This window comes from Vespa crabro, chromosome 3, assembly GCF_910589235.1.
Source record: "Vespa crabro chromosome 3, iyVesCrab1.2, whole genome shotgun sequence".
In the NCBI taxonomy this organism is placed as follows: Eukaryota; Metazoa; Arthropoda; class Insecta; order Hymenoptera; family Vespidae; genus Vespa; species Vespa crabro.
In genome coordinates this window covers 504,849-527,460 of record NC_060957.1, presented here as the reverse complement: position 1 = coordinate 527,460, position 22,612 = coordinate 504,849, and the positions used below count along the sequence as shown (strand labels likewise).

General features: G+C 32.3%; 1 protein-coding gene across 6 annotated transcripts; it reads right to left on the bottom strand.

Moving 5' to 3' along the window:
• Positions 1–2,335: 2,335 nt before the first annotated feature.
• On the bottom strand, positions 2,336–20,993 carry LOC124422731 (MAGUK p55 subfamily member 2). 6 transcript variants are annotated; one of them, XM_046959579.1, is made up of 10 exons: positions 20,266–20,992; positions 18,081–18,374; positions 17,748–17,859; positions 15,658–15,773; positions 7,905–8,204; positions 6,687–6,923; positions 5,793–6,267; positions 4,907–5,241; positions 4,156–4,230; positions 2,336–4,037 (listed from the first exon to the last, which is right to left on the bottom strand). In XM_046959579.1, exons 3-10 carry the CDS (start codon positions 17,842–17,844, stop codon positions 3,861–3,863), a joined length of 1,812 nt encoding a protein of 603 aa, XP_046815535.1. In that variant the 5' UTR covers positions 17,845–17,859; positions 18,081–18,374; positions 20,266–20,992; the 3' UTR covers positions 2,336–3,860. The 6 variants fall into 6 exon arrangements, with proteins under 6 accessions (XP_046815535.1, XP_046815534.1, XP_046815536.1 ...); XM_046959578.1 differs by having other exon boundaries at positions 17,748–18,374; XM_046959580.1 differs by lacking the exon at positions 18,081–18,374.
• Between the last annotated feature and the right edge of the window lie 1,619 nt (positions 20,994–22,612).

Sequence of the window (22,612 nt, the reverse complement as noted above, 5' to 3'; positions counted from 1 at the left end):
CACTATTTTTTTTTTTTTTTTAACACGCCTTTCCATTTATAATTCCGTATTATCTAAAATAAATATTTTCGAGAACGTTTCTCATTTACTTTTCAAATCCATTCAACGATTTTGTTATATCATGCATACATAAATAAAAACCCATAAACGTGTGTAATGCGGAGTATTTGAAGTGCCAGTTTGGATGGCCGATAGCAATGAATGCCATGGATATCCAGACGCCACACGTACATGTAGATAAACGTATAAACGTAGAAAACATAGAAATCCACAAGAACGCACACTAAAAAGCGGTAAAGCTACGTAGGTGCCAACGAGTCCCGCGGGAGCCCTGAAGTTAACTACCAGATCGATGTCCGACCCCAGACCACTTCATCCCCTGAAACCAACCCCCCGGTACTTCGACGACCGTGATGCTGCGAACGAACCGACCAACCTCTCCACCCATCCATATCATCCTCCTCCTTCTCCTCCTCCTCCTGCTCCTCCTCCTTCAACTTTTTTTCCTCTCATACCTTCGCTCGACCTTAACTTTCCGTGACTATGTGCCAAGCCGTTTCGGCTATGATTTTCTTTTTTTTCTTTCTTTTTGAAGATGACTTTGATCGTGGGATAAACAAGTATCTTCAAACTAATGAAAGAGGGAGGGACAGAGAGAGAGAGAGAGAGAGAGAGAGGGGAGTTTAAGGGATAAAAAGAATACACATATATCGTGTGTAAATATTTTGCTTGAAAATTTCAATTTAAGGATATTAAAGATTATTGTAGGATATAATAAAAATAATAAATTTATAGATAATGTTCAAAGTAATATCATTAGTTTTTAACGAACTCCATTGAAATTCGTTATCATCAATACGTGACTTTGTGGAATGAAGAAAATATTTTTTATTCACTATAATGCACTACAAAAGAAAATTCTTTTTCATGAGCTACTATTTCTATCCTTTTGGCATCTACCTTCGAAACAAGTCGGGATAAGGAAGAAGTGAAAAAAGGAGTATGGGTCAGTTTCTTTTAGAAGATGAAAAGAGGAAGGTTGGTCGGCAGTCAGACGTAATTGGACCCCAGAACGTAACATCGTTTTACGTATACTGAGAAAAATTCCGTGAGGATACGCGGACGAGAGACCTTTTTGTTCGAGTTTCTCCGGGTTAGTCGGTCCAGTCGCAAACACCAAATAGATACTTTTATGAGGGTTATAAAGTTCCTGAATCGAGTATCGATGGTTCCAAAGGGGCTAATCTGCGGATGAAAACTGTAATAAAACGTCCTCTCGGTGATGTATTTCAAAATCCTTTTGCAGAGATTCTTTGGTGTCCTTTCTTTAGTCAGGTATCTTTCCTATCAGTGAAAATCTATTTTTATCGTTTCTATATGTGTTATATATTATTAACATTTTTTTTCTTTTTTTTTTTCTTTTTTCTTTTTTTACATCCTAATGTTTAAACGTTTTATCCGTCTTTATAGTGACTTTGTTGGCTAGGACGATAAGATGAAGAAACTTTGGTTTTTTTTTTTTTTTTCTTAATTGTCTTGTAGATTATAATTATGCATAATTAATACTCTATACTTTATCAATTATTACGACTGCGAATATCTTCTGAAAAATCAAGAAGAAACTTTTAACCCTTAATGATAGGCAAAAATGAATGTAGGTAATGAAGATGTTCTTCATTATCTACATTCAAGTAAGGGTGTTAAAGAAGATTCGGTGCTGACATCTAGTGAATATAGAACGAAGTTAAATGAAACATCAAATTTTATACGACAGAATAAATTTATAAAAGATATGAAGATAAGGGTATATTGTGCTTGTACAAAGTTTACAAATTCTATGAATTAATGTTAATCTAATTAATTATTTATTATTTATTTGTTACTTGTCGAACTCGTAAAAAAATATTAAAAATAAATAAAAAAGAACATTTATTTAAATATTTTAACATATTAGAAAATATAAATATATTCGATATTTTTTTTTTTTTTTATTTGTTAAACTTAAATTGTCAGACAAAGTAACTTTCACGCGATGAGACATGTAGAATTGGCAATTCTATTGATGCAAGATGAACTAGGACTTTTTAATAGACAAAATATTGCCAAACGAGTTACATTAATTGATAGATGTAACTTGTTCATTTTTCTTGAAAAAATTTCCAGGATAATATAAAGATCGTCCCTTCACGGAAATTGATTGTAAATTTAATATGCTCTCGAGTGATCTAAGATCTATAAAACAAATATTTTTAATAATTATACATGTAAATAAAAAAATAAAAAATTATTACTTTAAATGACGAAGAATAAATCGGATTAAATGAAATTAGTCTTGTTCCATAACAAATATTTGATAAATTTTATTCATTTCGCGTATCATTTGGTCCGATCAAAGTCGCACCGTTCGATACATGCATTCCGTTCTTTCATCATATTTTCCATATACGCAAGTGCATGATTTTATTTTAATTTCTATTATGTATGTCCATGAGTGTGCTATACGTTAGAAAATGTATATGTTAATACTTACGTAAAACTCGCACATAAGACATTTATCTTGAAAAAAAAAGTAGGTCTTCGCGTGAAACTCTTAATAAGAGAATGCGCTTCTTTAAGGCACTATATATACATATATATATATGCCAGGAATATATGATTTAGCATGTATGAACATCGAAGGCGATTTGAATAGAATATACATATATAAAACAGGAAGAAATAAATGAAATTAATTAACGAAATCTTACAATTAATATTTCACCTATCTATTACAAAAGAACGTGATCATTTTCGATCAATAATAAGTATAAAGTACGTGATCCTGCACAGAAAGATGATATTAACTTAAAATATGAAACGTATATTACCTTAAAAATAATTGGACGGCGGTGTAATCCTTAAGTTTAATCGATCCAATCGATCAAACTTGATTAAAAACAAGACTTCGCCTGCTTGTTACATCATTTTATAAAAAAAAAAAAAAAAAAAAAATCACAAAATGAAACGACGCAAAATATTTTCAATTAAAAGACAATTAAAATCCGAATAAATGCTTTGACAATGGCGAAATAATCTCGTTTATGAACTAATAAAAAAAAAAAAAAAAGAAAAAAAAAACAAAACAAAAAAAATTAACATAAATTCTACGATTGTACTTCCTACAACGGCATGAAACATTCTAATTCGGAATTGAGAAAATTATATCGATACTTTTTGAAACACGAAACTGATTAGGACACTGAACGATTCTTTTTTATGACTGATTTATAATTATTTTATGAGAATATTTAATATTACACCTGGTGGTATTTCTAAGTAACTTATGATATAGCAACATATGCTTATCTTATTAGAGCTATAATATATCGATACGTTGCCAATCATAAGAGACATAAAAGATTTGTTACTTATAGACGAATTTACAAAATATGGCCTATTTTTAGGCGATATATTTAATATTCGCATAAATAATTATAACAAATTAATAAATAAATGGAATCGATTAATAATAATCTTTTAAATGTTAAAGACGAAATCATAATCATTCTTCTGTCATTTGATATTATTTTGAATAATTAAACGTCATTTTGAAATTTCAAATTCCACGTGTCAATACTTATCAGATATGGCGATTGAACGAATAGACCCGATGATCTTTATTGAATATCGTTCAAGCGTTATTTTAATCAAGTCTTCGCTTGATTTTTTCCTAAGTAACCTATAGAAATTAACGGTTTTTAACCGTGTAATCGGCAGTAATTATTAATTCGCTCATTCTCACTTATAATTGTTAATACAAAACTCGTGAAGAATTTTCTTACAAAGACGAAAACTTCGTTTACGTCGATTGATACTTTCGATTAATATATCCAATTGACTGGAACCCATTGATGTTCAGTCGCCAAAGCGTCTAAAGCTGCGATTACTTGTCTAAAGGTTTGATCGAAATCTTCGTTGATGATCACAAGATCGATGTATTTTTCGTAAGCCCTTTGTAAAGCCGCCGATTCCTCCAGAGTCGATTTTAAATCGTCTTCCTGTTATCATTGAACATATTTTTAATTTTATTGCCTATCGTAACATCGTAGAAAAGAAATTTTTATCAACTATTATAAATAAAAATGATTCGAAGATGATGCATCATGCAACACAAACCTCATATAAAGATGCAAGAGATTCTAGTGTTCTGGCCCTCCTCGAGCTGTACCTTATCGAACTCTGCCGGTCAAACTATTAAGCGAACATCAAATACATGTAAGGGATTAAATTAAATAGGATGATCAAGCTTAACAAATAGTTGCTAAAACTTTTTAAATAAAAGAAAAAAGAAAGAACAAAAAGGAGATCAACGACTTTACAACTAAATAAATGCAATTATTTCTATATGAAATAAGATTAAATACTTTGGGAAAATCTTGCTTCAGAATTGCATAGATACGTCTAATATACAAATAAGAGCCACCAATGATATCAATAATTAACTTAGACTTTTACTTATTTGTTTTTTTTTTTTCACTTTAAATGTTGTAAGGTAAACGCGTTGACAACAAAATTCACATGCAATAAAAATAAACGTCATTGCACGAATCATGCATTTAGTATAAATAATGTCTCTAAAGTTCTGTATAGGAGAGTTCATAGCAATGAAATAAAATTTTACGAGCACGTATTTTATCTTAAATTGAAAATAATAATTTTCATTTTGCAATATTTATAAAATGCAACGTCATCATCTATAGGATATAGACTACGATTCTACGACAAGGATAAAGATAATAATAATAATTGAAAAATAATTGGATAAATAATTCGATGTAATAAATACTGTTCTTAGCTTATAAAATATCAAGTTTCGTCTAATTGTATTCTTTATGAATTATAAATATTGTTTGGCTCGTATAAATACCGTCAGATTTCGACTGCTGGCTCCGGTAGACCTTCCAAGATCGTATAAACTTTTTAATTGCTCCATTCCTGGTGCTGCTATGAAGATAACATAAGGCATAAATTCTGTACTATTATGAAGGATCTTCAATGCTGCAGGGCTACAATCAAGGACACACATTTTTCCCGCTCTTATCAATTCCCGAACAGAGTCTAATTTTGTTCCATATAAATGACCACCATGTTCACCATATTCCAAATACCGATGTTCTCTGATATCTCTTTCCATACTTTCTCTATCAGTAAACCAATAACTTTTTCCATCTTCTTCGAGAACTCTGGGAGGTCGAGATGTATCTAAAAATATAAAAATAATTAATATTTCTCATTTGAATTATTATTAATTTATCCCGTAATTATACGTAATATCATTTTGAGAAAATTTTCATGATACGATCAAGATCAATTAACTTTATCGTTTTAACGATATCTTTATAAATTTCAAACGGATTACAAATAATAATTGATATATTTCATTCATGCATTATCTTATAATATAAGATAATTTAACTCATTGTTGATCAAAAATTTTACGCAAAGGCTATCTCATATCATCAGTGGTTATTATTTCGTAATTGAATATGAAAATGAAACAATCTAATTAAACTAAAATTTTTCTAATACTAAAATTGTGATAAAAACCTAAATATCAAGAGAAGTATTTTTCTTTTTTTAATAATAAAGCGGACGGGATTAGACACGATAAACAAAGTTTTTGCAAATATTCTGCATTGCTCTAGGTTTCATAAATTGGAATAGCTAATACAAGTGTAAACACGAATTAACTCGTGATTGGTCAACAATGTGTTAATTTTCAATGATCAATTGATTGATCTATAAATTCTTACATGGTACAATAGTGCCAAATTTTTCTCGATCACTATTTATTAGCCTGTTCTTCAGTGTTCGTCTACCAACACCACGTGGTCCAACCAAAGCCAAAGTCTTACGTCTAAAAGGTGGCATCCTAGCAACTTCCTCATAAAGAAGCAATTCAGCACCGTCGAATTCCCCGTTGGATTTCGACTGATACATCTTCCTTTTTTTTTTCTTTGAGATTCTCGTCCCACAAATACTTATTTTGTGAACGAAATCTGCCTCAGGCGGAACGAAAGCCTTCCTCCGTTCTTCCAATTCCAAGGACGGTATAAGACCGGCTGAACTCAATCCGTCACCTTCGACTCTTCGTGCCTGCCACCAATTTGGATCGGCTTGGTCCACTATTTGTAGGACGTTACCTTTGCTAAATCGCAAACCTATTTCTTTACATGGTAAGAGAGTATCCTCTGATGGCTCATAATCGAACAGAGCTCTCATGTAACACTGCAAAAATAAAATCGTTTATTAATTACATGGTATTTATTATACGATTCGTTTTATTATTACTAATTATTATTTAGTTTCGAAGAACTTAAATAATCATGAATATTAAAAAAAAGAAGAAAAAAAAAACAAAGGATTGTAGCAATGCCATCGAAATAATTCACCAAAAACGATTCAATGATTATAAAAGTATTCCCGTTGTTAGAACTATCGTTAATTATCCTTGTTATGAGAACTTTGCGATAATTGGCGCAGAGATTATTTCCATTTTCATTGGAATCGAAGATATTACGTTGTTGAATGAGCGTAAAGAAAAAAAAATATATATATATATATATATGTGTGTGTTGTCTGAAGTTGTAATTGTTGAACCGATCAGTAGAGTGGAACAAATAACGTCATGCAATATGTTCGCTTACCGTGGACTTGAGCGGTCTACTGCCGTCATTTGCTATTCCAGGGGCCAATTTTAAAAAGAGATTCTCTTTAGCCTCGTGTATGGCCTGTTGCAATTCATCGGGATTGTGAACAGGCTTTCCGTTCACCTCCAAGATCACCTCGCCTATTCTTAAGAGTCTTTGTCTTGCTGCTGTGCTACCACCAAGGATCCTGGCTATTATCAAGTTGCCAGACTCGTCAACTTGCACTGTCAGACCCTGAAAGAATATCAAACTTTTACTCGACTTATATCGTTAAAATTATTTATCGAAGTTAAAATCAAATCGTTCCAGCTGTGAATCCATTAAATGAAACAAACATAGAAAATCTGAAGACGACGAACGTAAAACTGATCATCTTTGATCATTTTCATTTAAATTGCGAATGAAAATTGTCTCCGAAAAATTGATACTTAAGAGAAATTTCTCGTTGCTTTCGCATAATTTGAGTTTCCTTTCTTTCTATTTTTTTTTTCTTTTTTTTTTTTGCTGTTCTTGGTAACGAAATTCCAGATACATGGGGATATTAGAAAATCGAATTGCCGCTGACCACATGGCGCGAGATCGAACTAGCGAGAATAATAAACGTTTCTACTTATTTATGAACTGCATGTGGCATTTCCGTCTTTCCTTTCGACGAATCTAATTTTGAGAGAAGGAGAGAGAGATACTCGCCTGGCAAAGATTTTCAACGTTTCTCTTTCCATTTTCGAGAAAGAAGAAGATAAAGAGAGAAAGATATATGTTGATGCTTGTTTCAAGGAAAGAGAAATGATTCTCAATTCCAAGCTCTATTTTGAGAACTCTATACAAAATCGCATTTATGTATATATTTATATACGTTATAAAGCATCTAGATAAATCGCTAATAGATTTTACATTAATTCTGTTTTATTTTTGAATCGGTTTATTTAAATAGATTTTATAGATTTCCCTGGAATTTTCATAACATTAATCACATTATTTTTGAAAGTGGCATAAAAGTCTGTTCCTCTATTGACTTTAATATTACATGTAATAAAAATAAAATATCAATTTCTGATTAAATCAAAGGAAATTTTTTTCTTTTAAAATTAAGCAAAGTTAAATAAAATTTTTAAACAAATTTCGTTCTTTTGAAAAAAAAAAACAAAAGAAAAAAAAAAGAAAGAAAAAATAACAGTTCATCTAGTTCATCTAGAAAAAGTATCAATTATTTACCAATGGTTCGTCGGGTTGTCTTGTAAGTCCAACGACTCTCATGACTTCCGTTCTCTCGTCGGAAGGCATAACTAAAGATGGAATTGGTTCTGAAATCGGTGAAGCTTCTCTACGTTCCACGACAGCGTCGTGAGTCTCTAAGAGCGCCTTCAAGTGGGAGTTTCTCAACAGAGCTACCAATTCACGGCCGTATTCGTTTCTATAGGATTGAAGCTCGTGGCAGATCTCGTCGACGATGTCACAGACAGAAGAGCATACCGGTTCTACAGGGACCGGGCCGTCTTCGAGACGTTCCTGGACCTGAAAGTTAGTCAGAAGTCACACCGGGATCCATTGAAAACAGGTTTTCGTTCGTATCTTATATTCCAGCTTTATTCACAGAGACAAGAGAGTCTAGCTGTTGAAGAACTCTCGATATCGATTGTGCTTAAGTAAATAACCCTTTAACCACGAAATATTTATAATTTTTTGATTCCTTGATAACGTTACGAAAAAAAAGAAAGATTACAACGTTATCATGGATATCAATGATCATTTAAAAACTAAACAAAAATATATATATATATAAAATCATTTTTTTTTCGAATCAACGTTATAATAATTGTTTTCATGCCCAAAGTAGCTTTGAATTCAAACTACTTTTCCAATATTAAGCTAAGTCCCGTGAGCTCACCTAATCATTCTTACCGGTTGTGAAAGTTAGAACGGGTTTCCAAAGCCATTACGGTATGGCGAGATGCTATGGTTATCTTTCGCCTTTGTAGTTCCATGAGAATAAGAGAACTTTAATAATGATTATCGCGCAGCTGTATCAACGAATTTTTCTATAATGAACTCACGTTATAGATAAAATGGTATTTAGATAAAAGTCATTTATTATTCCTATATACGAAATGTCGATAATATAAGGACATTTTTCACTTGACACGGCTAATTAATAAGAAGAAGAAAAAAGAACAAAATATTAATAAATTTAAAATCCATAGAAAAAAAGAACGTATTAAAGAAGAACAAGGAAAGTGTTGTCAATGAGGGATTAATAGCATTAGGTTTATTAAATTCTAGAGTCAATGCCTCTATGATCAGGGCCTGACTCCTGTTTAGAGTCAATACGGAGTCACAATAATTACGGATTAATTACGAAAGTGGGTCATTCTCATCGCTTCGAAAGTCACCTTTAAGAGGTAATTCAGCGAGAACAATGCTTTATCGCTAATGAATATTTTCTAATGAATAAATTTATCTGAAACGGCTTTTGATTTATTCTTTTTTTCTTCCTTTTTTTTTTTATAGAATTAAACGATTTGGAAGCGATCAAATATCGTATGTCACAAGAGTATTTTTAATTAAAAAGCTATTAAAAAAAAAAAAAATTTCAATTAGAAAGCTATTAAAAATATACTCGAAACAAGGAACATAAGTAGAAAAGCAAAAGGAATTAAACAATATTTACATGACTTACAATTAAATTTGAAGAGAAATCGATTTATTCAGAGAAAAAGAGAGAGAGAGAGAGAGAGAGAGAGAGAGAGAGAGAGAAACGAGTTCGCATTAAAACGCATGGTGAATGCATCCACGATTAGTTTTGCAATTTGATATTCTGTCGTTTGTAAACAATTATTTCATTATTCTACATTTAACACAGGGGCCAATTTTAAAATGTACGTCTGTTATATTTCGCACAACAGATTTTGCAAGTATATATTAAACATGTTACTCGGAGATCCATGATGACGATGACTCACCATTGAATCACGTTCATTCGCAATATGTATATGTTAGTACGTAGTACGTACTACTGCATTATATGAATGCTCCGAACGAATAAACGTTGTGGTCATTTTTATCACGTTCTTTCATCATCGTACGTATTATGTATTCCCAAAGAGTTATTATTCTTTGTTTCGTTATCAATCGATTTTTAGTTATAGAAAGATAAACCGTGTCTAAAGATTTCAAAATCACTATATATACCTGTTATCGGTCATTTATTAGAAATTTCGGCCCGTGCCGATCAAAGCATTTAGATTCTCGGCATAAATCAAATTGCGATTCACGTAATTCATCAATAGGATTTATTCGTGGTTGGAAAATAAACATTAATGTTGTTCCAACTCTTTGTCCGACGATCGAGGTAAACCGTATGCAAAGAAACGAAATGCGAGACATATGCGAGACATATGTTTGCTAGATTTGCCAATTTTAACGAGATCAAATTTATCCTTGGATTTGATTAATCGAGAATCGTTGGAATTTCTTCTTAAAAATAACAATAACATTTAGACGTTTAATTTGGTAGATATCATATCTTATTTTCTATATCTTGATTGATTTATTAAATTTGTATTATTTACGTTGAAAGATATATGTACAATATATATGTACACATGTATATATGTATTTTCTATATAAAAAAAAAATAGCAATAGTATTCGATCGAACTTTGGAATGTTCATCTCTTATTCTCGTACATTGCCTTTCACCAACGTTCTTTCGTTATTTCCAAATCATTTGAAAATCCTCCTATGCTAATATTAAACGTACAATAAAGCACGTTCTAACATTTTGAGCAAACATCATGCTCGACACAATGTATCTTGAATTCGTAAACTTTCTATGCACTTTAGCGATGCTCGTTTCATCGTAATCCATTTCGATGGAACTTTCTCATTCTACTCTCTGTTTACCAGTCATTACTAGACGTAGCCACGGAAATGATCTCGAAAATACAAACATATAATACTTAAATCTCCCTATTTTATTGTATACTTTATCGTATACAATAAAACTGATATATCATATGTGATATTTATCCTGTAATTTTGCGTTAATGATTTTCTCTTAATATCTTAAATTCAATGAGTCCAATAATGATCGCTTTGAGAATACCGGACGCGCTCACCTGAGAAAAAGGAAACAAATAATGTGAATATCCTGTGAAGCTTCTTTTAATCTTGCGTCTTCGTTGAACTGGACGTAGTTCGTTGAAACGAGTCAGTGGCCTCGATGAAGAGCAACGTACAACGTTGATATTGATCGCCGTAGTTTTTGTAGATAGAACGTGTAACGTCACGATAGAGAGAATATATATATATATACTCGTAGAAGTTCACTGTTTTAACGCACCAGGGGCCAAAGGTCTCCTTTCGTTTTGATTAAAAAAAAAACAAAAAAAAAAAAAAAGCTTTTCGAACAAGAAAGGAAGAACGAAAGAAAGAAAGAATGAAAGAAAGAAAGAAAAGAATGTGTCGTAAAAGAGGTGTACGCTGAGGTAGCAGCGTCTGAAAACTGCCGCGCCTACTACTGACGTTTTTCCCCTCCGCATAGGCAGCCCGTTCAGTCCGTTCGACTTTCTGAAACAGGTGGGGGCCCTTCTTCTTCTCCTGCTTTGCCACGACTCTCTGGCATGCGACGCACCGCTACGTTCGCATACGACATGGACAACAGGGACGTATAAAATATTCTTCAGTGCCATGAGAAGTATACAAATTTGTTTCTTTTCCTTTCTTCTTTTTTCTTTTTTCTCTCCTTTCGCGCGACACGAAATTTTAATCAATTTTTTTTTTTTTCTTTTCATTCGTTAGTTTACTTTACTTTTTCTTACCTTTACCGATGGTAAAATTACATTAAATATCGTACATTCAAATAAAATTGACGATGTAGAACGAAAGTCAATTCAGACGTAGAAATTTTATATTTAGCGATTTATATGTACCGATCTTTTTTTCTTTTTTTTTTTTTTTTTTAAATTACAAAAGTTCATACAAAATTTGTATCATTCCGAGTGAAGAAAATAAGGATAATGTATATCAATTTTTCACTTGGGGGATGAAAAAGTGAATTATTTTAGATTAAATTAGTTTTCCCGTAAAAAAGAGGATAGAAAAATATTTGAAAACATTCGATGATGTTTATAAACATGTGCGCACTTACTTTATATATATATATATATATATATATATATATTTCTTTTAAAAAACGATAGAATAAATTTGTTTATTTTATCGTTTTTAAATTAGTATTGTTCGGAAAGACATTGATCTATGGCACTGTGGGAAAATAATTACGATCCTGTTACAAATACAATCGAGGAAGGAAGTTACAACGCGCACGTTCTCCCCATCGCTCTCCATCGGTGATTGCAAAAGCCGGCTCTTCGCTTGAAATTACATCGTCTTGTACACACGTTCTACTCTCTTACATATGTGTGTATGAAAGAGAAAGAAAGAGTATACTTACACGTGTCTCTCTCTCTCTCTCTCTCTCTCTCTCTCTCTCTCTTTATCTATCTTTAAGAAGAAGTGCGCATGTCGTGTTCTCTTTGAATTTGTGTGCGCGCGAACAAGCGAACGCCTACGCCACACGGAATAGGCGCCTAAGACGATCGGGTCAATTAATGAAGTTGACGGGGTCAGATCTCATTACGCGTATATTACTGAGGATGAGCAACGCGATTTTTTGTCTTCAACATTAAAGACGTTAAAAGAAGTTTTCATTTAATAACAAATATTCCTTTTAATGAAGATTTTTATTCAGTCCGTTCGAAAGAAATCTAACGATGAGACAAATTTTGATTAATACGTGACGTGACAATAATCAAGATCAAACGTATCCGTCTATGTCCGAAAAGAGAATAATAAGCTTGAAATTCTTTCTTTTTCTTTTTGTTTTTCTTTTTTTGTTTTAAATCTCACCGCACGTCACGCACATCGGAGGGAGACTTTATTTCCTGTCTGTTTCCATTTGAATTTAGCCCCAGAATTTCAATGATTTCGTTAGAACGACGGAGAATGATTATGTCCGATAATTACATACGAAACTTTCACTCCTGTCATTTGATCTTAACGTTACTCTCTCATTACCCGAGGATTCTATTATAATGATCGAAATTACTCTAATTAGGGGACGTTTATTCTGACGTCAGGAGTAATCCATTTTCTCTTTCCCGTTGTTACCCAATAATCAAGATACAGTTAGCACTTACCAAGGAAATAATCTACAATATACGTGTAGTATGTGAAATTTCACATAATTTATAAAACTCTTTTTTTTTTTTTAGATTATCATAAAGAGATATTAATCGTAGTTACCGTTAGATGACACCAAATTAAATCTATATTGCCATTTTGATATGCTGATGTAAGAATAAAATTTGAATGTAATTCTGTTAGAAAATGGAAGTGTTGACAGGAGGATAGATCAAAAAAAAAAAAAAATATAATTATGTTCTCACTTTCTACGATCCTTTATTGTTTTCTTTTTTCGAGCTGTTAACCAATTATCCGGTGAAAATTGGAGAAAAGCTTTTCGAATATCTCGATGACTTTTCGGCGAAAATGTGTTGATATCCTGCCGTGCTTGTCAACGCCCTTTCATTGTTAAACTAACCCAAGAAGAATTGGAAACCGAGAATCGACTTAACGACTTCTTAACACCAGACACGCATCGGATGCTTCTCTTTTTCTTTTACCTGTTTCTTTTTTTGAATATCGTAACAGCAGGTACGAGCCTTGGAATGTGGCGGAGTCGACGTCGAGACAGGTGACTCGAAGAAACGTGTGAGCTCGTCGCTAAAAAAAACTCTTGAGAAAACTTTCAAATGCTTGGGATGTACCTACTCGTTTATTCATATATATCTATATTATATGTTGATTCGAAAGTTGATGTCACATCATTTGGAAAACGTAAAAGAAGAAATCATCTTTAAAATTCTCTATAAAATGAAATCCTGTTCGTTCCGCGTTCACGATAATACCGATTTTAGATGAAGATTTTAAAAATAATAAAGTATTCTCTGTGAGTTTATATATTCGATTCTGAAACGATGATTACGATAATGATACGAGATAGACCATGGATAACAACGTTGAATGTTTCGTTTGAGAGCTTTTTTTTTTTTCCCCATTTTTTATTTCTTCCTCGATAACGTTCCGATCTAATAAACGTAACGACTCTTTCGCGATAAAATTCATGGAAATTCAATTTACGAGTAGTGCTTGAAAATTAAATGAGTTCGAGACGAATATTTTCTATGAAAATTGATTAGTTACGAATAAAATATTGATTCTTTTTTTTTTTTTTTTTTTTATTAAATTCTTCTGTCAATAACTTTAAAAATTTTCCTCTTGCATTTCGAATTATTTATATAATATTTAAATATGAATCGGTAAATAGAATCGTAGTAAACTAAACGAAAATTTTTCTTTCAAATGTGGAAATGATTACGCATCTGAAGGCAATCACGGTTGCATGGTTTATTCCGTATGCTATCCATTACGTTTTACTGTTTCATTTAATAGATCGTAATTTTTACGTTTTACGAGTAAATCGAAGGATGTTATTTAAAATTGATGATATTCCTTAACTCGAGTATCCTCATAAATTTTTATATGTATATTTTCTTCCATTTCTTTAGAATTTTCTTTCGGTTATCAAACGATATTTGAATATCTATCTGTGGTAATAGTTTTTACTAAAAGGAGTTTTTGTAATAAATTTTTTCTTTTTTTCTTTTTTTTTTTTCGGAGCATCTTATAAAGTGTGTCGTGATTGACATAGTGTGAAAATTTGTTCTTATGTATGGTAGTACGTCATAAAGGAAAGAAAAGAAAAGAAAAGAAAAATAAAACAACACTCAACTCACCAAAAAATTTCTGCCACGCGCGTTCCGTGACGTAGATAAGCACTCTCTTCTGTTTTCCGTGGAATTCGAAAGAGTAAGAAAAAAGCAACAGTGTTTATGTTGAACTAAATTCGTCACGAGTTTCTTTCACATTTGCCGTATTTCTTTCTCTGTTTTGGCTTTCATTCTTCGTCCCTAGTGCCACGATTTATTTTTGTAACTACTAAATTTAGTATAATTTCGAATGCGAACACATTTTGTAATTATTAAAAGGGCAAAATTTTTGTTCTCTTCAAGCGTATTTAAATGTCGTACTCATTTAAGAATTTATGATTATTGAATCTAAAAGTATAGAAAATATTTTAATGAATGAAAAACGAATATGTTCGAGACAGGTGCTGCAACGGTGCAACGATTTTGAAAAAAAAAAAAAAAAGCTTTCAGGTCTTTTTTCTCGATTTTCACTAAACTTATTTTTGAAAATGGACACGCACCGCACTCCGGGGTATCGATCGAATGAGAATGATGAAGCAAATCGATTTCAAAAAGAAAATATTTCTAGCTCAATGATATACTTAAGTATTCTAACTGATCATAAATTAATCCATTTTTCACCTGCTAAAGGAAATTCCGAGTGATCGTAACAAAAAAAAAAAAAAAAGAAAGAAAGAAAAAAGAAGATATACAAGTAAAGATAATTATTGTCTCGTCAGTCGTCTATACCGGTTTAATCAATCACTTGGAAGTCGATAGAAAACATCAGGTAATTAATCAAAAATGTCAAGTGATAGTTATCATCTCAAACGTAAAAATAATTTGAAAGATTTAAAAATACAACACCCATGAGCTCAATGATTAATTCTAATACAGATAAACTGATTGAACGTGACATTTCATTAATTTAAATGAGAAGGAAGTAATTCTAGATAATTAAGGATCTTAGGGATCCTCGAAACAATAGCTCATTATCTTTATTATTAACATTGATGAGAAATCTTTGGAACATCAAACGATAAGTATGTACACACACATATATATATATATATATATATGTATATATATATGTGGTTGAGAAAGTCGCCGGCGAAAAAAAAGGACAGAAAAAAGAAATCATCAGAGATGAAAACTCACCTTAACGAGAGAAGTTACAACGGGGCTGTCGAGGAGACCCTTAAGAAAGAGAAGATCCGTGTCGTTGGCCACTTTTCCCAGTTCCTCGAGATTTTCACGTACGTGCATGAACGCGGCTGGAACAGTAACCGCGTACTTTTCCATAACTTGTTTCGAGGTTATGTGTACGAGACAATAAGGGTAGCAGCAGCAGCAATAGCGACAGCAGCTACAACGAGGGTGGCAGCAGCAGTAGCAGCAGCTACGAGAGAGGGTGGAAAATGGGAGATCGCAACGATAATATCTCTCTCTCTCTTCCTCTTTCTTTCTCTCTCTCTCTCTCTTTCTCTACCCCTCTTTACCAATCCTCGGGCGTGGTCATGTTCCGGACCAAGGATCAATATTAGAATAGCTACAGGTGGCTGAGACACCACGCGTTTTACTCGTCGAATTAAAACGATCGATGTATTTTATTTCTATCTGTCTGTCTGTCTCTCTTTTTTTCCTTTCTTTTTTTTCTTTCATCATCATTCATTTTGTTTTTTCTTCTTTTAAGAAAGAAGAAGACAGGATAATGAATATACACATTCGAAGTATTTCCTAGCTCTCATTAACACGTATTTGGATCAAGGTTTCAAGGTCTTTCAAGTATTGTGCTATACTAATGATAGAGTTCTAAGTGCTTTTCTATTAGCATTGCGTGTTATGTCGAATGAGTGCATTAGTGCGACGTAAGAAGCTTTGTTTTCGATTATCGATATATGTATGTATGCACATAGAACTATTTAAGGAGGTCAAAGCGAGATGTTAATTAGAACGATTCCCTTCGAAATATGATAACTTAATTTCTTGTTGTTTGTGGCAATGAAAACGATAGGAGGGAAACCTTAGGCGATGTTTTATACCTATCTCTTTCGTTGATATACTATGAATACTGGTGTTACTACGGTTTCATACATCCAAAAAAGTGTTTCACTAGTAACGAGATAAAATTTCCCCTTATCCGTTATCGTATTTCGTCTTTTTATAACTTTATCTATTTGGATATTAAAGTTCATCCAGTAGGAATGTTTCGCGTTTTATATACATTTCATATACGCTAGGAGGGAGAATTTTTTTTTGTTTTTTTTTGAGCTTATCTTCATTGTTTTTATCGGATAATAGGCATTTAGGATTATTGTAAATTTTTTGTTCCATCTATCTTTTTTTTTTTCTATCTTTCTATATGTCTATTTTCTTTCTTTTTTTTTTTTTTACGATGAGTCTAAACTGTTTAAAGTTCTATTTAATTTTCTTATCGCATGCTTTATTTGAAGGCACACTGTGAAACATCTTATGAGATTATCTTTTGTTCGAAAAAAAAAAAGTAGAGCTGAATAAAATATAATTCGTATTAGTGCATAACAAATTCATGAAAATGAATCGTTAAAATATTACTATAGAAAAGAATAATGACATATTTATATACTTTATGTCGTATGAGTGATTACAACGCACCAATGTGCACTGTATCGATGAACCCATGGTAAGTAAGTTAGTACTTAAGTATTATGCACATACTAGTATTGCACATTTATATCGCATGTCCGTATTTCGTAATCTACCGACCTGGTTTTCGTGACAATAATAAAGTTAGGTGTATATACGTTAGCGCGAGATAACATTTACAAGAAGCAAGCTCTCTTCTTATTTTTCATATTAACGAGTAGTTACAGGTAATGACCGAAAATAATTATGATTACGATCTTCGATCGAAAACTGATTGTATAAGATAATATATTTACAAAGATGAAAGAGTAAATAGAATGATAGAGATGAGACCCAAAGATAATATTTGTACTCCACATCCACACGATATATGTATTTAAGAAAGAAATTCCTTAATGTTCGAAGAACGTTTCGTGTGGCGAACGAAAGTTATGGGAAATATTTTGTTTTGATTTCAGAAAATCACGATCGCGTAAGTTTACTGATTATCTCTTTCATTCATTTAAACATTTCATTATATATGTTTTTAGCATTTTTCAATATGTTCGTTAAGTCATATTTTGATGTTATGATAGATTAGATTACATTTTAATGTTTATTTTCTATGAAGTTATTTATATTACCGTTTTCGACTTGATACATTTTCGTGCCATTCATGGCATCCATGCTAGCCAGTAATCGACGATCCTCGATCTTTTCTTTCCTCCCGAAGAAAACCATTTTGGAGATGTTCACCTTGCAGGTTAACATAAACTCGTTGTATTAAGTTATCTTGTGTATATACGTGGTGCCAACACATAAAAGAAAATTCGCATATAAATTATTATTTAAACGGGACTATAGTTCTAATTTATCGATCATTGTTTCATACTTTGATAAAATATGTCACTTAAAATTATGACTTCCACATGTTCCGGAACACTGAAATTTTGATTTAAAAAAGAAAAATTCGTCACTTTTTAATTGAAAAAATTGTCCTCTTCCATGATCAATCTCTGTTATTGAATCCTTTTGAACGATCACTTTCATTTTCTTGAGAATGAAAACATCGGAGTAAGTAAGAGTAGTAGAACTTGCGACGAGAAGAAAATGGTGGGAGAAGTTGAAAGAAACGACGTTTTATTCTGCCACTGCTTTCCTCGTTACTTCCTTACGTTGAATGGAGAGACTGTCTTATACCTGACTGGGGCCTGAGGCCCTGTGGTCTAGGCGCCAAGACAGAAAGCGACACCCCACGGAAGTGTGTGCACCTTGAGAAAGTTCGCGGGCACATCGGACAGTATTAAGATGGTATTAAGAGAAAAACTGATCGATATCAATTTGATACATGTTCTTCGAACGTTTCGATCTCACCCATTGCAATTGTTTATATATGAAGGAAAAAAAAAAACAAAAAAAAAAAAATGAATACAAATTTTAATCGACATTTATATCAAAAGAATACACGTTTGATATTATTTGACACTTTTGAAAACTTCTCAAACGAAGATTGATAAGCACGATAAGGAAAGAAAGGGAAGAAAGAAAAAACAAAGAGAATTGAATAAAATAGAATTATTTTCGGAAAGGCTTGAAAAGAAATAAAACCGTAAGCGGCCACCGGCTTCTAACTGCCAACAGAGATTCGAGACTGCGAGAAGGGTCGATGGATTCGGAAACGAAGCAGCTGCTCTTTGAATATCTTTGGAGGGGAGAAATAAATTGAGAAGGAAAGAATGAAGACAAGAGGAGGAGAAGGTGAAAGAGAGAAACATCGAGAAAACAGTGATAGAAATGATACACGCAAAGCCAGACGTCTCGTGTACATTTCAAATCTATGAAGAGCTTTGACTTTTAGAGAAAAGAAATCTTCTTTTATCTATGTTTTACGACATAACTTCAACGTTCTTTCTTTCAAGATAATACCAATGTCTTTCGAATATTAATACGATGTACTTTCGTCGCTTTCTTTGTTTCATGAAAATGAAGAATTTTTTCAAATAAATAAACGGGTAAATAGATAATATGACATTTAAATAACACTTATCCATTATAAGCATTCTCTTAATTTTTTTTTTTTCTTCTTTTGGAAAATTCGATTGAAATTGATTCATTAATATTTCTATCAAAATGTCTGAAACGTTTATAAATTTCATTTTGTCGATATAAATAATCGTATTCTGTATTTCTATCTATACATACGAGTGTGCCTTTTTAATTAATCGAGTTTCATGAAAACCATAGTTTTGGAAATATTTTTCTTGCTTTTTTTTTTTTTTTTTTTTTTTTCTTTTTTTTCTTTTTCTGTAGACCAATGTGGATTACATAGCAGAGCGTTCCGGAGTTTCAAAACGAAGGCTATGTTTATTTTTCATGGTGAATGTAGACAAAGGGATATTTTATTTCGGATTCTTCTGTAAATTCACTTTTGAATCGAGGATAAACCATTCAATGATATTTCATAAATTCTAGAGATAAATTCAATTCAAAATTCAACTATAAAAAATATTATATGATATGCTTGTCAGATATATCGGACGAACGATATCGTTAAAAAAAGATATGATATCCATACGTCAAAAAAATATAGTAACTAGATAATCCAAGGTATTGCAATCCATGATTTACAAAGTTACTACAATTCACGCGTGATATTGAAAAGAGAAAAAGAAAATTAGAAAATATTATCCTAACGAGAATATTTCTTTCAATAGAGTAACATGATCGATTTGAACAAAGATTCAAATACGAAAGATGTATTTCTTGACAAGGGTCTCTTTCTGATCAATCGATTTGTCAGCTCGGGAGAGAACACGTGCGTGGATATCGATCGTCCGACACTATAGACATCGTAATATGTCGAAGACCTTGACGATCTACGTGATTGTTATAAAATATTCAGTGGTTCTTCTGCGTACAATAAGTTTGATCATCGTTGTTTCACCATTGTGCTAAAACCATTGGTACCTCTCTCTCTCTCTCTCTCTCTTTGAGAAAGTAGTAAGAAAGGAGAAAGGAAAGGATCAAAAAAAGAAAAGAAAAAAGAAAAGAAGAAAGAAAGAAAAGAGCAATCGATCGAAAAATCCTCTTGCAACAGTGCAGAAAAAAGGAAGCACAAAAAGCTCTAAAGAGTTTGAATTTCTAAGAAGAAAAATTACTCACCCGAAGTGGATTTGAAGTGTCCAAGACTATCTTTTCTTTGCACGATAGAGGATATCGCGGAACATCCGCAGATATCCTCAATGACGTCTCTTTTTGACGTCATTTCTCGCTCGATAAGTTTGTCGAGTGAGTCGATTGGCATCACCGTTTTATCTCGATATTACTTGAACGATCCATTCGAATTTTAAAGGATTTCGTGGTCTCCCTGAGAAACCGGTCACTTGAAAACATCCTCATACCTCAGCCAAGTTTCTTTTTGATGATTTCTCGATGTATATTGCGTTGGTAATCAAGAGCCGAAAAATTCACGAAGGACTCGATTCGCGATAATGATAAAACACTGATCAATCAGAAGTAACGAACGAAGACGATGACGACGACGACGACGACTACAACGACGTAAAGCTCGAATGAGTGCGTATATAATGGTACGAAGCGTGTTGGAAAATGGCGGAAGTCCAAGATCGAAGTCTATTCATAGATCCTCCGTGACGTATTATAAGTATCGAACAGTACTTTTCAAGATTTTCATGTTTTCGTGGGACTTACAAAAAGTCTTCTTCTTGAGATTAAAAGAGAAATATAAGAAGAAGAAGGACGAACGAAAGGATTAGAATGGATATGGTATATTGATCTTGAAGAAAAACTAAAGAAAGAAGAAGAAAAAGAAAAGAAGGTGTCTGAGAATGAGAACGATCGAATCGTTCCGCGCGTACTCGTTGACTCTCTGTCAGCGCTTGTTCTCTACGTTGTGCTACCAAGGGGGTAGTTTCTCCACCCTCTCTTTCTCTATCCCTCTATCTTTGTTTCCTTCTCTCTCTCTCTCTCTCTCTCTCTCTCTCTCCCTCCCTCTCTGTCTCGTTCTCTCACTCTCTTTGTTTCATGCAAGCGAGTGGTTCCTCGACTCGTGGCAACGTGAATACCTGCTTATATTCATTCACAATCGATCGATAGTTAAACGCGACCACGAAAGGGTGCTGCCTCTAATCCGTATATTCGCCTTTTGAATCTCTTCCTTGTGTGTGCTCGAGCGATTTCACCTCGCGATAACTCGAACTATCCTTAGCGCGTGCTAAGGGCTAATCTTTCGAACGATGTTATAATTTAGAACAATCACAATTCTGCTCTACATTATATTTCATATAAGTATATTTCAAAGTTTTGCATTTAATTTTCAATGATCTTTTTTATTATTATTAAATGATTCATTATGTAATATAGATTGATTAAAGATCTTTGATCAGATCGTCTAGTTTAAAGATTTATTTATTTATTGTATCGAGGAAATATCTTGCTTCTTCTAATATCTTTTTTTTTTTTTTTTTTAAATAAAAGAAAGAGTATAAAATCATCCTTTTTTTTAGCATGTTCAACTTCTTTTAGAAATTAATTAATACGTATAATTTTAATCACGATCATTGTTTTCTCTTGCCTTGTTTAATACAATGTATTTTTCATTTTAAAGGTATGGCCATCTTGTGGTAAGTAAGGCGAACTAAAAGTAACAGACGAAGACGTTGAATGGGTTGCCTACTGCGAGGCTTAAGGCCTACCGGTAACTTGTTTTAGATGATCATTTTTGATAGCTCGATTTATGATGCCAAGATGGCAGTAGTGTCTTTTTTCATTCATTATATTTGATGAAATTGGTCTACTGAATTATATTTCCGGTCTATTCTAAAATAGATGATGTCTATTTAAAAGCCTATAAATTTTACAATCTATCTATAGAATTTAAAGGAGCATTTACGTTGTATTTTTTATATACATATATACATATATATATATATATATATATTCTTATAGTTTTATTTATATGTATATATATATATATATAAATATATTCTTATAGATTTTTTTCTATTTTCACTACTTTTTATTTCAACATTTTTTTTATCAATCATTAGAAATTACTAATTATAATCTTCCATATGATTCATGATTGATGGAAAATTAGCTTCGTTGAGCATACATCGAGCTTGCCAAATAGTAGATGGTCGAGTGTATTAACAAGCCATAACGAATCTATTTGTACTGCAGTATCATTTTTAATCAGGTCAGCAGTCTTCTAGAGTAATGAGCCAATTTGTTTACTTTTGACTATTGAATTAAGCGTATGCTCGTTGAGTATGCTTGTTAAATCTTTGATAAGAATCTTTACATATATATATATATATATATATTTTATTTTTAATCGATTAATATCAGTATAAAAACGATTACTTTTATAGATTGGATTCGATGATTAATGCTCCAGTAATATTATCATTCACGATTTATTCACGATAATTAACAGATTGCATAATATGTTTGACCGATATCTTTCGTCGCTGACTTTCAATTGCAC

Excerpts from the sequence above, each read along its gene's own strand:
- LOC124422731 (XM_046959577.1), bottom strand. The coding sequence starts at position 20,407 with ATGCCAATCGACTCACTCGACAAACTTATCGAGCGAGAAATGACGTCA. Across the intron at positions 8,205-15,657 it reads TTGTAACTTCTCTCGTTAAG|GTCCAGGAACGTCTCGAAGA; the intron begins GTGAGTTTTCAT and ends ACTAACTTTCAG. Across the intron at positions 4,231-4,906 it reads CCAGCAGTCGAAATCTGACG|TTTGACCGGCAGAGTTCGAT; the intron begins GTATTTATACGA and ends TTCGCTTAATAG.